Source organism: Hippopotamus amphibius, chromosome 2 (assembly GCF_030028045.1).
Source record: "Hippopotamus amphibius kiboko isolate mHipAmp2 chromosome 2, mHipAmp2.hap2, whole genome shotgun sequence".
Classification (NCBI taxonomy): domain Eukaryota; kingdom Metazoa; phylum Chordata; class Mammalia; order Artiodactyla; family Hippopotamidae; genus Hippopotamus; species Hippopotamus amphibius.
In genome coordinates this window covers 6441863-6459349 of record NC_080187.1, presented here as the reverse complement: position 1 = coordinate 6459349, position 17487 = coordinate 6441863, and the positions used below count along the sequence as shown (strand labels likewise).

The 17487-nt window shown below is 52.2% G+C and overlaps 1 protein-coding gene across 6 annotated transcripts in view; it reads left to right on the top strand.

The window, feature by feature from the left end:
* The window catches only part of GPR107 (G protein-coupled receptor 107), a 68077-nt gene extending 52423 nt beyond the window's left edge, over positions 1–15654 (top strand). For 2 of the 6 annotated variants that reach the window (XM_057720452.1, XM_057720451.1), the window contains 4 exons: positions 856–905; positions 2127–2210; positions 2954–3075; positions 10601–15654. In XM_057720452.1, coding sequence (XP_057576435.1) covers positions 856–905; positions 2127–2210; positions 2954–3075; positions 10601–10697 — 353 coding nt within the window. In that variant the 3' untranslated portion in view covers positions 10698–15654. Of the gene's footprint in view, positions 1–855; positions 906–2126; positions 2211–2953; positions 3080–10600 lie in introns of those variants that run through there. The other 4 variants (XR_009051212.1, XM_057720453.1, XM_057720454.1 and 1 more) reach the window with 4 other exon arrangements.
* The last annotated feature ends 1833 nt before the right edge of the window (positions 15655–17487 follow it).

Here is a 17487-nt window from a genome sequence, read left to right as displayed (position 1 = left end):
ATCTTAAGCTTGGCTGCCTCTACACCGCCCCCCCCCCCCCCCCCCAGATCATGAGCCAGAGGAGGGAGACAGAGGGAAGTCATTCCTGCACCACCCGCAGTTCCACTCCTAAAGAGGGCCAGTAATTAAATGCTATTAAGCAAAGTTAATTTGCCTCCTGCAGGAAGGTTTATGATGAATGAAAGGATTGCTCCTCAGGGAGGGAGGCAGGCTACCCTCTGTGGTCATCAATATTTCATGGCCATTGGCGGTGGCAGGAAGTTAGCTGTCCTGGCTTCCTGACCTTGAGCAATCTTGAAAGTAGGACAAAGCTGGGGAGGTCGTATTTAAAGGGCTTTGTTACCAGACACAAGTGAAATTTGCAAGACGCACCCATGGGCTCATTGAATTCACACCCTCGGTTAGCCAGATGCTCCCCTGGATGGGGCTCAGGGGCCCACCTGAGATCGGTCCTGTTGCCGGGGGTGGTGGGGTGCAGTTCTGTAGCCACGGTGGCAGAGCTGAAATGTTTAATGATGACTTTCTGGAGGTGGAAGAGTCCTGACTTGTAGCGTCTGCCGATTTCTGTGTCACTGTACTCTCAGCATGGCTGTTTAAAGCTTCTGAACCTGGAGCGGGGAGGTGTCTGGTTTGCTGGAGCTGGGAGCCCCAGCCTGTTGCCCCCACAGCTCCCACATTCTTCCTGGTGATTGGGGGAGACCCTGCCAAGCTGCATTTCCAGAAAGACAGATGTCCCCCTGGGTGGTACTCATCTGCATTAGACTTGGCCTCTTGACTGAGAGGGTACCTGAATGCCACGGGCTTTAAAAATGAGAAAAGAATTAGCCTCTCATTTTGTTCTTTTCTTCTCCCCAGCTGCTATTAACTTAGCAAAGCTGAAACTTTTCAGACATTACTACGTCTTGGTGAGTAGAAAATTCCTAAATCTGTATATAAGGTCAATTCAAGCAGTAGAGCTAATGAACCTCCAAAGGATTGGTGAAAGCACAGGAAGCTGCTGCCTGGAGCTGTGTGCGGGCTTCTCTCACAAAACCAAATGCTGGCTGTAGATGTGGGAAATTAAATAGCTTAGTTACTTCTTTTTAAATTTCAGTTTTAAATTTGGCTTTAAATACTCGGAAAAGTAATACATGCTTGCTATGTTTAAAATGCAGGATTATAGGAACACATCAAAAGCCCTTTTGACCCTGACCTCCTACCCCTTCCCCTCTTCTTCCTCCTCTCCCAGGTATTAGGATTAACAGTTCAGTCATTATTTCTCTAAATTCTTTTCTAGGCATATGCCATGCATAGCTGTTCCTTTGACTTACTTTTTTAAAAATAATTACAAAAATGGGATCATATCTAAAAACAGGACTGGAATGGTAAGCATAGCACCGAAGGCAGGACTTGCTATAAATTATTAGGATCATAATTTCCTGGAATATATAAGGTATGGGTCTTCTAGCATTTGCTTCCCAACCCCTAAACGAAAGCTTTTGAGTCACCTTCATCTGTGGTTTTGGCATTGACTGTCACTTTGCACAGTCCTTTCCCTGCAAACCTGTCCACCCTGGGCACGGTCCCAGTGAGCTGTCCACTCTCGAGGGGTCAGTGTGTTGAATCCTGGTCACCTCCTCCCTTACTAGAGCGCTTAGGATCATGGGTACTTCCTCTGAGCCTGGACCTTGAACATTTATAGCATCTGCTGAAGAGAGTGAAAGTCCGATTTTTCCTGTGTGGCTTTATTTTGCTGTTACTGCTAGAAAACAGTTCTCAAAGCCTGGGAATAAAAAACTGTTACCCTTTGGGGCTTGAAATCGGTGGGTTGTGTATGAGGATTAGTCGAGGAAGGGGTCACTCAGGAGTTACGAGCAGCCGTAGGCACAGTGTCCTCCCCATGGGTGTGACTGTTATCACTCAGCATCTTGGTCACCTAGAGAAAGAGGAGAAATCCTTTTGAGGGGAACTAGCAGAGCGTCTGTCTCTTTACCATGTTTATTAATTAGCACTGTAAGTGTCAAATGATTTTCTTCAGGCAACTGTTTTTTCTTTTGTAGTTAATTTGTGGAAGCAGATCATTGGGAGAAAGTAGTGCTATAATTTCTATGCTGATTTTATCTCTTGTTTCTTTGCTCTTCACACAGATTGTATGTTATATATACTTCACCAGGATTATTGCATTTCTCCTCAAACTTGCTGTTCCGTTCCAGTGGAAGTGGCTCTACCAGGTATGCTGCTCACAGGGGACCCTTCCAGAGAATTTGTGTCTGAGGATGAAGTCTTAGGTGTAGCTTAAGGTTGTTACCAGTTTATTTGGCAGTGGCCACTAAGACCTTCTGTCTCTTCTGATCTACAATTAAGATATGTTTGTCCAGGAAAGCTGGAGGATTACATGAGAAATCTGGAAGCAATTGCATTATTGATTTTAGTTTTCAATTTTGAAAGTCTTTGAAGAGGAAAGCCTCAGGCAGAGAAAGATTTGCCCTGTATAATTAAAATCTAGATGAAACAGGGCCCTATCCTTGAGTTATAGGGCTTAGACTAGCTTAGAATCCAGACCTCCCTTCTTCTTGCCCATTCTTATTATTTCAGTAATAAAAGTATCTTTGCAGTACACTAGAACTAGTTTAACTACTAAAGTAGCCACGAAATGATGTGGGGACTTTTTTCTGGTAGCTCTCAAGACACTGTAGGAAAATGTATGTATGTAATGAGCTCTTAAAAGATGCCAGTGAAGACACTTACAGCAAGGGGTCTCAAGTGTCATCTGTGGGCAGAATGCTGCTAGCTAAGGCTTTAGCAAATCCTCTAAGGAAAACGCTCCCTAGTGGTCAGCTCTGGCATTTGAGTGACTGTTCAGCGAGAGGTGGGTTATTAGTGAAGAGGGGGTCAGTTTATTTAGTTCTACTGCTTTCTGAAGAACAATATTCTAATAGTATCCTTTATTTGGGGGTGGTTTTAAAATTTGCAGCTCCTGGATGAAATGGCCACGCTGGTGTTCTTTGTTCTAACGGGGTATAAGTTCCGCCCAGCTTCAGATAACCCCTACCTACAGCTTTCTCAGGAAGAAGATGACTTGGAAATGGAATCTGTGTAAGAGTCTCCTTTCTTCCTTCCTCTCCCTCACCCCTTACCTAAGAGCAGCGTGGTGTGAACTGGAGCAGCTGCTGTCCACAGTTTGTTGCTCCAGAGGTGGTCCCTCTATTTTTAGCAGAAGGAAATGGACACTCAGGCCCCAGGCTCTGGTATTCAGTGTGAGGTACAGTGTCGGCCAAGCATCGCTTAGTCTTTTCTGGGGAAGTCGAACTTGCCATCCTATTAAGCACCATTGGAGCCTGCTTCCAATAACTTAGTGGCAAGAACTCAGGGATATACTTGGCCTGTTCGAAACTGCTGAGGATGGGCACCCTACTTCCTGTTGGGCCTGCCACTGGGAGCTCCTGTCTGCAAGTGTAATCGTCCGAGTCATCTGTAAGTCTGCTAGTTATCCTCGCACGTCCTTTGTCATCGGATAACTAAGTAGCTTTTCACAGCTAGCACAATGACTTGACCTATATCTGAGCATTAAAATGGGCTTTTCTGAGTCACTGGGTAAGTGACTCTAGGGTCCTGTTTTCTGGGAAAGAGCAGTCATTTTCTAGAGAAGTGAATAGTGATTAAGAATATTTGCTTGTTAACTGATGAACTCTGATGGGCCAGGTCAGTAGATGTGTTTGATGATTAGCCTGCCGGCTGAGTTTCCCTCTTCCTGTCCACTCTTTCCAGTGTGCTGCCTCCAGCACAGGCAGCCTTTCCACTTTCCCCAGTTCAGAGTCTGAGCTCCCCTGGGCTGGCGGGCAGGTCAGGCAGCGTGGGATGTGCTCAGCTCCTGTGTGGGAACAGTAAACGGAAGCAGAGCCCCAACAACAGCTCCCTGTGCAGAGGAAGAAGCCCCTTTTTATAGATAGTGGAGGGGGAAGCAGGAGAACCATCAGATGTGCCTTTTCTAGGAGCAGCAGAATCTGAGCAAGTGACTGTTGGTTGAAGAGGCACAAATAAGAGTCCATCTGGAGTTAACTATACATATAGTTTTTAGTGTGACTTGTTCAGGACCACATTTTACGAAATGCCTTGTTTCCTTTATTATTTCTGGAAAGGAAAGTTCTTTTAAAATTGTTTTCGTTTGAATATAGAATAGTTTTTCAAGTTAAGGTTTATTTTGAAAAACTCTGAGTTTAATTCAAATGTATGCAAGTACCTTCCAAAGTAAGGTCATACTCAGAGACGGTTGTCCTGATCGGATGGCTTAGAGACATTTCTGGAATATTCACATCCGAAGATTCCTAATTGGTGAATGCCTTTGACTTCAATCTAACCAAAAACTGCAACATAATTCTTTCTACATTTTCATTATATAGTTATAATGAACAAGCTTAGTTGCAAACAAGTAAAATACGCTACTTGTAATAAAAATAAAAGATAAAAAGCCCATCTTGTGCACGGCGTCGGGAAGTAACCTGAGACGTGGTGTATTTTTCCTTTGCTCTCTCGGGGGCCCTCTAGCTCACTGTCCCATAACCATGTAAGGCAGGGTTGCTCTGGGGTCACAGCGAGAAGCTGAATGGCTGGATCCTAGCAACTTGCGCTTGACTGAAGTGTGATCAGTTGATGTTCTCCCCAGCAAGGTAGGCATTCCTGTTCCCCACACCCTTTCCATCAGCCATTGCATCTAGAAGCACAGATGCATTATGAAGGTATTTTTGTCTCGCTGGCAAAATTTTTAAAAATTTTGGTTTGGTTTTTATTAGGTTGTAGTGGTGACCATTTTAGCCAGAGGGCGTGTGTGTGTTAAAATCAGGGGAGAAAAAGGAAAGGAGAAGACAGCCCAGCAGTCCAGTGGAGACAAGGGAGAGTGTGTTTTCTCATTCTGGCAAGATTGGGGGGGGGGGGGGGCAGTTGAGCCAAGGATGACCCTGTTACAGGGGAAGAGCCCTCTGACTGAGCCATGTCCTCCGCCGCGGGCTGAGTGTGAGCCCTGCCGGAACGGTGAAGTGAGCTGCGGTCTCTTGGTCTCTTCCGTGGCGGGAGGGCTGTGCAGGTACCAGCTAGAGAGGCAGCCGTTGCGAACAAACAAGGTTTGCTCACAAGGGGCGGTGGTGTGCCCCGGAGCACCAGCCCAGATGAGCCTGTGAAAGACAAGTTGAGGAGCCGGTTGAGGCCAGGTGCCTTTAAGTCAGCCAGGAAATTGTTCTGGGGTTTCTCTTTAGCTAAGAACTCAACTGTTGGGAACGTTCTATGAATTTATAAGATGTGACAGCAGAAGAGGCCTGAGAGGGAGGCTCCAGCCTCCAGCCTGCCGTCCACACTCAGCTGCAGGTGAGGGTCAAGGCTCAGCAGCTTCTGGGGCCACCAAGCCCAGGCCACCATCTCCCTCCCCTGCTCGGAAGGGCAGTTCCTGGAGGGCCCTTCTTAAATCCTCCAAAAATAACCCAAACCAGAGGACAGCAGCGCCCTTGCCTGTGTTTTCTAGAAGGTCATGAGCGCTCTGTCATACACACTGGAGGGTATTTCCTCAAGGAGGGAGCTAGGTCTGATGCCCCCCATCCCCCAGGACATGAAGCACCTCTTTGTGCAAAGTAATCATGTTTATGCCTCGCACACCCAGGACGAGTCCACACCCTTCCTGATACGTCCTCTGCACCAGACCTCCGACCTGGGCCATGCACTGACCTTGTTGACTGGGGTTCTGGGTAGTTTCTCATTCACCTCTTTTTACCTCCTTTGTCTGAAGCTGAAGCGCAGGAGGGCGCTGCGTTGGGAAGTAAGTCTGGCCCAGGGTAGAGCGCATCCTCCTCACCTGCAGCCCAGGTGAGGCTTGCACGTGGTCCGGGCGGCTGTGCCCTCTGGGCTTGGGGAATGAGGCACCGTCAGAAGTGACACTGACTTGTCCTGGTTGGGGATCAGACCTAGCTCCCTCCTTGAGGAAACACCCTCCAGTGCTCATGACGGAGTGCTCATGACCTTCTAAAACACTGACTTTCCATCGTTTTCTCCTGTTTCTCCTGATATCTCTCTCTGGGCTTAAGCTCAGAGAAGCTAACCGATTTTGGTGACAGAATTTATCCTAAAAGCATCAGCAAGGTAAGAAGTATTGGATGTAATGTCACTTGTCAGACTTGTAGCCACCGCTGGGCTCTGTGTGTCCTCGGTGATCTGAATCATTTCTGTCGTCTCAAGAAGTGGGAGTAGAAAGAGATTTGGTGTGGGTTCCAGGGCCCAGAAGCTGTCTTTCTGGAGTTCCCCTTCCAGAATGCCACCTTCAGGGTTGCCGTTAACGTTTTACTACTTCCCGCATTCCTGCAAGTGGGCAACCAATAAATGCAGAATGAGGGGTTGGGACCTAATACGGTTGTCTCTCCACAAGCCTCTCTACACTTCAAGTCCAGAAACGGTTAGCCTTTGGATTTAGTTTGCTTACAGAAACAGAAGCATCCGTGGACCGCTTAGGCCCAGGTGGCAGTCGACAGGCAGCCCCGTGTGGCAGAGGGAGCAGTGGGGGCCCGAAGCCTCCTTTCTCATCTTTGCTGTATTCGTTAGGCCCTGCTGGTTGCAAACAGAGACTCAGTGCTCTACAAAGAAAAGAGTGGTCACCATGTAGGTGTAGAAGGAAGGTGGGAGGCAGCTGGGTCTGTCTGCTCCCCCCGCCCACCCCTGGCTCCGCTGGAGCCCCCTCCTCTGGGCACCTCTCTTCTCCACCGTCTTCTCTACCCTCCATGCTCCCCTGGCCCCGTCCCCCAGGGAGCACCTCTGTTGGCTTAGCACTGTTCTTCCTTGCCTCAGGCCGGCACAGGAGCTGCTGAGCCTTGGGGCCAGTGCCCTCTTGGGGTCAGCAGTGGCCACCTTGGTTCACAAAAGTGCTTCCCTGGGCAGGCCTTGGGGGAGGACAGCTTCTACTGGAAACAGCATGGGACTTGGCGGCCGGAGAGGCCAGCCTGGCCCGGGCTCCAGGACGGCTCGTGCTGGTGTGAGCTGCTTGTGCCGAAGCCCCCAGCCTCCTGCGGGAACAGAGTGTCAACGCGTAGACAGTGCTGTGACAGAGGTGTACGTCTGGTGCCTTGGAAGGGCATCTCAGCAGTGGGGGCGAGAAGGAGCTGGTCAGACAGGGCAGGAGCGGGCAGAGGCAGGAAGGTCAGGCCTCGGCCTTGGGGGGCCACACTCTTCCCGCCTGGGCGGCTCCAGGGGGCCGCAGCCTTGGGGTTTGAGTTTAAACGGCCCGGCGCCTTTCTGCACTGCGTGGAGGGCCTCTGCCAGGTTGCGTGAGGTGCGGAGTGCTGCTCCGGGGGCGGCTCTTCGGCTCTTTGTCCCCCTTCAGTGTTTGTACCAAAACTAGGACATTCAGGGAGGCGCGTGTGAAGCTGTGAAGTTGCAGAAGCCCCACGTCCTGCCCGGGTGGCTTTCGGGCGTCAGTCTGACCGCCTCGGGCTGAGCTGCGAGGAGCATCACCGCCATGTCTGCAGGAGGCCGGCCAGGCTTACCTGCGGCCCGCGGCCACCTGGCATCCCTCTCACATCCCAGAGATTTTTCTGGGGGCCAGGGTGCAGTGGCCCGCCCAGCCTCGCTGCCTTCAGTCGCTTCAGCAGCTGTGCTCCAGGCCTCCCGCTGCACCCCATCATAGCTGGCTCCGCCCATGCCACCCTTCTGTGCCTGTGCACCCCTTGTTCCACAGGTGGGGGACCCCTGCTCGGCCTCTTCTAGCCCGGGGGCTCCCTCACGCCCAAGGCTGCCTCCACTCGGCTCACTGACCGCTCCCTAGTCTCCAGCTCCAGCCCCCTCGCCTGTCCTGAGCTTCGAGTCCCTCTGTCCGCCTGCCCCCCGTCACCCCTCGCTCGCCTCTCCCCTGCATACCCTGTGGGCCTTGAGGGCACGACCATCCACCCAGGCACCGTCAGCAGAACGCAGGTCTTGGGCTAAACGCCTCCCTCTCCCTCGGCCCATGTAGGGTGAGTGACCGCTTCGTGGAGGCCTAACGTCGTGTCTCCCAAGCCTCTCCCTGCTCTGTCCTGGTGCCCTGCCCTCGTGTGGCTGACTCTCACCTCCTGTCTTCTTCCCCTTCAGTCCATTCTCCTCGGCTACCAGGATCTCTTGCAGATTGTTTTGTACGTGGATTCCCTCGCTCCTCCCAAGACTTGATTCTGAACGTTGGGGGCTCAGGTATCTCTCTGCTTTTTTAACTTCCCTGGATGCTGCTGCAGCCAGGGCCGAGAACCTGGGTGTAAGAACCCAGTGCACTCCTGGTTGATACCCCACCCACCCGCCCTCAACTCTCCAGCTGCGTTCCTTCGCCAGCAGCTGCTTAGCACTCCCTGGCCGTGCCAGGGAGCTCTCTTGTGTTTCCTCCGTGGCTTTTCCTGTTGGATTTCTTTTCAGAAACTCCCCTGCCCTCCTCTGACCCCTCCATCTTGCTGCTGCTCCTCGTCTTTCAGTACAGGCTTCAAAGTGTCCCCCAAACCCCTCCTCCACCCCAGCAGAGGTGACTCTTCTCACCCCAAGCTGGCACCACGCCTGCGCCCTGGCACTCCCGTCCTGTCTGTGAGAAGTGTCTCTGTGTGTCCGCCTGGAAGACTGTCCCTTCTGCTGGGCAGTGGGCTCCCTGAGAGCACCAGTTCCAGCTTTGTCCCTCCCTGTCCTTGCCCCAGGCCTGTCATGACAGAGTGAACGTTGTTTTCTCAATTGGGCCACCATCTGGCAAGGAGTGTTTTCTTAGGGAAAGAAAGGGAGCAAAGGTTTTTCGCAAGCGTGCTGTCCAAGCCGTCCTCAGGTGCTGGTGCCTGTGCTCTGCCCTCAGCGTCCGCACATGTCGAATTCCTTATCCTTTTTAACATGGTGCAGCAGCCACAGAACCACCGGCTGTTAGCAGGAGTGTTTGTGGAAGACTCAAGGTTGTATTTCTTCCCTTACCTCAGCAGGTTTGGAGGAGTGTAGGGGTTGCTGTGCTGGGGCTGGAAGGGCAGTGGTTCCCATGGCCTGGTCTGGGGAAGGTCCCTTTAGAAGCAGCCCTGGGTACATGGATTCCTCCTGCGGGAAGTTTGAGCACTTCCCAGTGAGGCCACGCCCGAGACGGACACTGGCTGACAGGAAGTGATGCTGGGTTCTCTCAGTTGCAGTGTCTCCTTTGTTTGGGGGCTACATTTATACACCAACAGCCTCTGCAGGAGTCCCTGGGTTCCCACAAGAACCACCTCCCTGCAGCATGCTTTTTGTCCTGACTTTACCAGAAGCACAGATAACCCAAAGGACTCTTGTTTGAGGAAAGCCCCAACTCTGGGGAGGACTGGATGGCTTTGAGGCTTAGTCACAGCCGCAACATGGTGGCAGGAAAGAAGGGGAAAAAAATGTTCTTTCCGCACCCATATGAAATCATTTGTCTGTTGTTAGGTCCAGCTGGACAGACTCTAGATGTGTCACATATAGAGGCACTGCGTTGCCATCTGTAGGGGACTGGATTTGGGAGTTGTGGGGGTGGGGTGATAGGGTAGGTAGGGTCTTTGGAAGGAGTCTATTGGGTTGATTGATTGAGTTTATTTCACTGATCAGGAAGTTCCTGTTGGTCCTTGATGGAGGGGCACAGGTGCCTCAATGTCTCCTGGAGTACTTAGAAAGAGGCTGGGCCAGGGAGTCTGTTTCTAGCACTGTTTTGTGAAAGTTTCAGGTTCATAACACTGAGCAGAATTGAACAGAGGATACAGATCTTTCCCTTGTGCCCTCCGCCCCACACATGCGTAGCCTCCTCCGTTCTCAGCATCCCACCCGCAGTGGTCCAACCCTTACAGTTGCTGAGCCTGCGCTGGCTCATCACCATCCCCCAGAGCCCACAGTCAGCAGCGGGGCTCACTCTTGGTGGTGTACACCCTGGGTTTGGACACGTGTACCTCCCAGTACATACGGAGTCATTGCTCTGCCTGAGGAGCCCCCGTGCCCTGCCTGCCGGGTGGAGTTCAGTATCTGGTTGGTGATTCCTGCTACGGAGCCGCTCAGTTGTGTCGTGATACAGAGGTCCTTCGAATCTGTCTAACTCACATTTTGTGAGGCAAGAGGCTGTCTTCTCACAGACCCCACCTTCTCAAGAGAAGTCGTGATTCACTCTCTGTCTCTAATGGTCAAAGAATCTTTGAGCCCAGAAAGTTCCTCCAAACCCATGGTTCTGTCCCAGGACTCAGAAATGACCCATGATGGCTGCTTGATGTAAATGTCTACAGCTGATTAGCTTTTTTTGCAGAATGTGGTACAGATATTGGTGTCGTTATCATGCTAGTGTACATACGTGACATAAAAATTTGTGACAGAGAGGTGAACTGAACGTTGGTTGTGATAACAGCTGACGCGTAGTGAGTGGGCTTGATGGAGCATCTCGTTCCTCCCTCTGGACGATGCTGGGAAGTGAATGTTAGGGTTACCCTGCAGCACAGAGAGCGCACGTGACTGGGGCAGGCTACGCAGCTGGCTGGGAGCGGTCAGGGTTGGAACCTGGCCTGTCTAATGCCAGAGCCCACGCCCTTTGCCCCTCACTGCCGCTGTGCTGTGGTGAAGACGGCCTTTTACTTTAAGGCTGAGGTTTTCCTCGTTTTTTTCCCTCATTCAGAGTGACGACATCAGGGGTGATGGAGAACATGAAGAAAGTCAAGAAGGTGACCAACGGCTCACTGGAGCCGCAGGGCGACTGGGAAGGCAGCGCGTGACGGAGCGGCTCCGAGGCGGCGCTGTTGAAGGAGATACTTAACTTATTCATAGTCCTCTTGGTCAGCCAGAGCAGTCGGCTCCTCCCGGCAGTGACACCACGGTGCACGTGGCTGGGAGCGCAGTGCCGCAGACACCTAACTCTTAACTCTTTTCCGAAAGCCGGGTCTGTGGCTGGTGATGGGCAGCTAGAATCCTCCTTCAGGTGGGCGTGGTGGGAGGGGGTGTCAGAGGAGGAGGGTAAGAGGAGGACTTTGTTTTTAATTTCTATTTCTGGTTTTTAATTGGGAACTCTTCAGTCAGATGCAGCTGTGACCCAGGGTGTAGCACAGAATGTTGGGGGATGGGGGATGGCGGGCAGCCATGTGTCCTCAGCCGTTAAGGGCACAGGAAGGGCCTCTGGGAAATGAGCGGGTATCGGGTGGGGACACGGGGGCTCACAAAGAAGGGAGGGGTGGGTATCGCTGCATCTTGGGGACAAAACTGAGTGAGATCACGTTATTTTTGAAAGCAAAGTCAAAGCCCAATTTAGTATTAGGAGCCTGCCCCAGGATTCTCGGCCCTGAATGTTGCCACAGACCTTCATCCCGGATTCTAAAATGGCCAGCAACAATGGTCATCCAAGGGCTTCGGTGTCACCGTCAGAGTCAGAGCCCTGGTAGTGGCAAATGGTTCTCTTGACTGAAGTGTATCCTGTGTTGCCTGATGGGTGGACGGAAGTGTTTTTAAGTTCAAAAAGCCACCTCCTGTAGGATTCCTCTGAACGTCTGGCTCCCCAGATGGCCCCGAGCAGCACCGTCTCTGGCCGCCCTCTCTTCTTGCAGCTGCATCTCTTTTGTGTGATCAGAATACGGGGAAACGGCAAGGACTTTTCCTTAAGGAGCAGCTAGGGGCAGAAAGGATAAGGTTGAAGCCAATCCTGAAGTACAGGCAAACCGTCATCATGAAAAAGCTTTGCCTGTAAGCCAGGTAGGACTGCCAAAGGGAGGAAGGAAGCAGACCTTGTCCCTGTATTCCAAGAATAGGTGTGTGAAGATGAAGGTGATTAAACAGGTTTGCCCTCAGGGTGTGGGAATGGTGAGATCTTTCACAGAAACTCAGTGAGGTTCCCTTCCCAACTTTCAGAGCTGGGAGAAGAACACGGGTTCCTGAGGAATGCTGCCTAGGGTGAACCGTATTGCGGCTCGTAGCCGAGGCATTTGAGTAATGGGACAGGCTCAGAAGGTCCACGGTGACAGATGGCGTAGCAGGGCTCGCTGATCATTTCCTGCTAAGGCTTTGGCTGCCGGGGCCTGAGACGGGGACTGAAACAGCACATCAGGCAAGCTCCCTAGAGCGTGGGGTCCCGGCCCGTTGGGGTGGCTCCCTGTGTCCCCTGCATCAGAAGCCCGAGCCCTCCCGCGCCTGGGCCTGCCTCCTGGGTGCTGGCCGGTGACTGGCTGGTAGTGGTTCTCTTACCCCTGGCTTGGGAGGGTCGATCAGAAGCTGCAGGACTTAGGGGTGCTGCTCAGTATCCCGGTTTGGGAACCTGAAGAGTCTCCTCAGAAAACAGTTGTTTTCCCTCTGCTGTGCCATTGCCACTTCCTGAATGCGCAGGGAGGAGGCAGGTGTCCTTTTTATGCCCTTCGATGAACCCTCTGTGCTCTGCCTGGTGCCACCTCCGCAGGGGCTTGTTCCTGGCCAGGTGTGGAGGAAGAGCCAGCATCTTCCAAGGCCACTGCTGCCCGCCTCTCCACATATATTTTAAGGAAGAGCTCGTGTGTCTTCACACCTGCAGGAGGAAGGAAATCAACCCTAAGTATTCATGGAAGGGCCTTTTTTTTCTTCTAAGTAGACTTGGAGCTGTGTGACAGGGGAAGGAAGTGGCAGGGGTCACGGGAGTATTTTTCAGACTATTTTCCTGTGTGTAAACACCATCCCAGTGGTTCAGAAGTGTGTCTCGTGCTGTGGCCAAAACCCCCTTTGGTTCTTCCCTCAGAGGGACGCGTTTGCTGTTTATCCTGGAAGCAGGTGGTCTTGACTAGACCGTAGACTTCTTGGCAAGAACCAAAGGTTTGAGGAGACCTCCCCCCCCCCCCCACCCCCAAAAAGGTCTCCATGGAGGTGTCCTCATTTCACATGCTGGAATGGGAAGCGAGTGAGGGTGTGCGTGCGGGCCGGCCCCGGGCCCCAGTGGTCACAGGAGCGCGTGAGCCAGCGGGCGGTCTGCACATCCCACGCAGCACCTCTGGGCCCACGGAACGGCTGAATGGCCGCAGTTTCACAGTCCTGACCCTTCTGGAGCAGGAAGGTATGGATGAGATAAGGTCGTGGATTAGAAATAAAGCCAGGCCACAGGCTCCCTGGCAGGCGGCTCATTGGCCCGCGTCCTGTGTTGTAATGGGCGGCAAGTTTCAAGTCAGGCTGATGAGGAGGAGAAATCGAAACCCCAGCCCTGGATTACCAGGTGGTGGTTCAGGTCTTTAGAAAATCCATCCCCTTTCGCAGAAATTTGTTCTTTTTCTCTGTGACGTAATGACTGTGGACAGCATGCAGCGCTGCTTGGAGTAAAGATGCCCGACTGGGGTCCGAAGCCAAGTAGTTTCCCCAGCCGGCAGCCCGCTGCCTGCAGCCCGACTCTCACAGTCCACGTGGGCTCGTGGTGACACAGGGCTCCAGTGGTAAGCCCTCTCAGTATTTCAGGGGCTGGGCAGAAAGGATCGGTGCACATCACACAGGGATCCGTGGTGTTTATAGCTGCACTTTGCGCCCCTGCTCCCCACTTTTGCCTGCATGAAATACCCGTGCTTCCTCCGAGAAACTGGCCGTGGAGTGGCGGTGCCGCTGGCTGTGAAATTTTAGGAAGTAAAGGATCTGTTTTCCTTTAATAAAGTGTGTGTATTTTGCTAGAAAACTACTTCTTGGACAACAAGAGTAATCATCATTGATGTCTCAATCCTGACTCTTCCTAACAGTGGCTGAAGACTCCATCAGCCTGTTTCTCTGTCCCTCAGTGGGTTAACATTTCAGCAGCAGTGCCTCCACTGAATATGTCTGCTGGCTCACTCTCTGGGAAGGAGAAGCTTGCTCTAGTGTAAAAGATGGTTTCTCACATCATAGCCTGAGTCAGTTCAGTTTCCTTTCAAGAAACCAGTTTAGAGTAAAATTTCCAGTTTTTTTTTCCCCCTGGACATGTCCAGCCAGCCAAGGCGGCCCCCAGTCTCTTCATAAATCCACTCTACGGGGCTGTCACGGCAGCAAGGTGCGGCGAGGTGTCTGATCCCTCGTCGTGATCTCACCACAGCCTGCTCTGCCCCTCCTCCTCTCCCATTCCCTCTTTCCCTCTTCCCCCACCTCCTCCCCTCCCCCTTCCCTCCCCCTTCCCTTCCCCTCCTCCCCACAGCTGCCTCCTCCCCCACCTCCTCCTCCTCTTCCTCCTCCTCCTCCCCCCCTTCCCTTGGCCCTCGCCCATCAGTTCCACATGGGCTTAGTCTGGGACTACAGGCTGAAGCCTTTGGTGCATTGCAGCATTTTCTCCCAGCAGCTGTGTGAAGGATGTATTTTCTAAGCAAAGGAGAATTTTATACCGAGAGCACATATTATTGCTGTGGACTGTATATGATGTCCTGTCCTTGAACAGAAATGTATGTCTTGTTTTAGTCCTTACTGACCAAGGAGCAGCGTCAGAGATGCCGGTTTTCATTGAGTGGCTCTGGCCATCTCCCCCATCCTGGAGGTTTCCTCTGAGGGAGGCTGCCAGGACCTGAGACAGTCTGATGGGTGTTGGCCCTGTTTGTACACCCCATACAGCAGCAGGCCTTTGGTGCTTCCTGCTGCCGAGCAGCAGATTTCAGAGGACATGGTCCTCGCCCCTCTTCCCCCCTACCCCAGCTCCATACTGCACCCTTGCTTCCCTGACGCACCCCTACCTTCAACAGATTCTGAATAGCCTGAGTCCAGGATGCCTGTGGCCTGCTGCTTTTTTTTCTCTCTTTAGAATTCAGTAAATTAATGGCTTCCCCACTGAAGAAGTTAAGTTAGACTTTGACTTGATACCTCTTGGTATATCAAAAACCATACCAGGCGTTCTAGAAGATCTGCCCTTTACTCCAGTTTTCTCCAGGGTGTTTCTGGCAGGTCTTAAAAGAGCTCCACCTGAGTGGGTGCTAATACTTGTCACCACCACCTGGAATGTAGTTATGGATTGGCAAGCCGGACACTCTCCACATCCCCCCTGGGCCCCTTCTGTTACCTGGCGATGCATCTGCCCTTTCTGCACAGCCTGTGCTCGAAAGATGTTTTTCGGTGGCTCATTGCTAGGATGTGGATACGCACATCCCCTGAGAGGCTGTGTGAAGAAAGCACACGGCGGGGTGGGGGTGGGCAGGGAGATGCAGGAGCAAGGATCACGGCGGACCAGGGACCTTTGGGATTCTAGTGGCAGGAAGTCTGCTGGCAGGCCATTTGGGAAGGAGTTCTGGATAAAGTCAGTAAAGGTCAAGGTGAAACAGAAAAGCTAGCTTGCTCCCCAGACAGCAGGCTTATCTTGGGGCAGGGTTTGAGGTTTCGTGGTGGGCAGCTAAACCAGTCAGGGGGCCACACGGTCAGCCTTCTTAGCATTTAAGATACTCATTACAAAAGGATCCAAAAATCCTGTCCACAAAAGGGGTTTTTTTGACGCCTTAAGCAGCTTTTGCAGATGATAAATTGGATTGCCTAGTCATGTGACCTCAAAAGAACTCAGACACATCCAATCCAGAAATAAGTTTCACTGGGGGGAGAAAATGTCTGTAAATATCCTTTGCTTTCCAGGTTAGATTGCAGAAGGAGTTTTCAGTATTTTTTTTAAAAACACTGATGATCATTGAAGAGTATTTATGTAAGCATATAATGGGTGGGGGTCCCGATCAGGGTGATGTATGGGGGATGGATTCTCTTGCTATGATGCAAACATGTAAAATAAAGATTCTATGACGGAAACGTATGTTTGTAATCAGAGGGAGTCGCCGACTCCTGGCTGCTGTCTCTCCTCCACCTCCCTCTTGAAATTTTTTTCTTTGTAATTTTTTTGTTCATTAAATTAGTTAACTGCCTCCCACTCGCTCCCACTGACAATAGTGACACCTGCTAGAGAAGCGCCCTGTGTCTCAGCAGATCTGTGGCAGCTGCTACTGAAACTCAAACATGACTTCAACTCCAGAGGCTTTGTTTGGGAACAGACTGGAGATTTGTACTTGACTGGTGTCCTGCCTCTTCCGGGGACAAGGGGCGCCCTCGGAGTCAGGGCCCGGGCACTCTGCCATGGGAGGGGAGATGACAGGCGAGACCTGGGGCAGAGCCCACATGGCGACAGGCTCAGGTTCACCCCCTTAGGGTTTTGGTCATGAGATAGCCCTGCCGGTTATCCCACAGCAGAATCAGAGAAATCCAAGATTTTCGACTCAGCATTTTTGGAAGTCATCCAATCCCAAATTCCTTATTTTACTAGGAATGTTTTAAATTGAGGTATAACTTACATACAGTAAAATGTACCCTTTAAACATGTAGTTGGATGGGTTTTAACAAGTGTATATACAGTTCTGTGTCCTCCCCCATAACTGAGATGGAACATTTCCGCCACCCTGTGATGTCCCCTGTGCCCCTTCTCAGTGAAAACCACCGCCCCTGCCCCCCCCCCCCATCCCCCAGACTACCACAGCCACTGCTCCGATTTCTACGCTGTAGGTTAGTTTGTCTGTTCTAGAAGTTCACCTGAGTGGAATCACACACTTCCGTGTATGGCTTCTTTCACACAGGAGGCTGTCTATGACTTGTCCATCCAAAGCCCTGACTTTAAAGCTGCAAAAATGAAGGCATAGAGAAGATTGTGTCCCACCCTGCACCTCACCCAGCCAGTAAGGGTCGGAGCTGAGACGAGAAGCCAGGTCTCCTGACTCCGACCTTGGGGGGGTGATGAGGATGAAGTCCGGGGCCTGGCCGCGCACTCTCCTGGGTACTGCTGCTGTGTTTACAGGGACGTTAGGATGCTCCTCCGTTCACTAGCACAGGAGCTCGGAATGAAGGGCCTCAGAGTCCTTGTCGTTTGGCCCAGGTTTTCCGGTTAGTGGCCGTGCCTCACCCACAACTCCTTCCTGACTGCAGAGTCCTGGGGTTACCCCGGGTGTCCATGGAAAGAAGCCTGAGGAGCTGGGACAGGGCCTTCAAGAGTGGAGCCCAGGAATTGGGTGAGAGTCAAGGGTGAGCGATGCTGAGGCCACTCAGGAGGGGATAGCTGAAAAAAGGTGTGGGAAGAAGCTGGGGACCATCTAATCCAGTGCTTCTCAAGCTGGAGCAAGCGTCAGAGTCCCCCAGAGGGCCCAGGGCTTCTGATTCAGGGCCCAAGAGGTTGCATTGTTAACAAGCTCCCAGGTGATGCTGCCTCGGCTGGTCCCAGGTCACACCTTGTGAACCACTGATGTAACCCAGCTCCCTTCTCAAGACTTGCCCCAGTCATTTGGGGTTTGGGACAAGTGCCCACCTGTGCGGACTTCTGCTGGACCCACAGCAGCGAGATGGCATCCTGACTCCAGGCCCATCTGGCGGGGTTGCAGTGGTCATCAGGTGCCGGGGGGCCCGCTAGAACCGCTCCCCTCCCTCATCACTGGCTTCCTCCTCCCCACGTTAGGAACGTAGCTGACTGCATGTGAGCTTCATGAGCCGCGGACCCTGCACCTCCGGGTTCCACTCGGGGTCAGGAAGGTCTGGGCCAGTGGGTCTGCCAGTAGCTCACTCGCCTTCTGGTTTCTCTTGTCTCATGAGCCGCAGAGCAGGCCA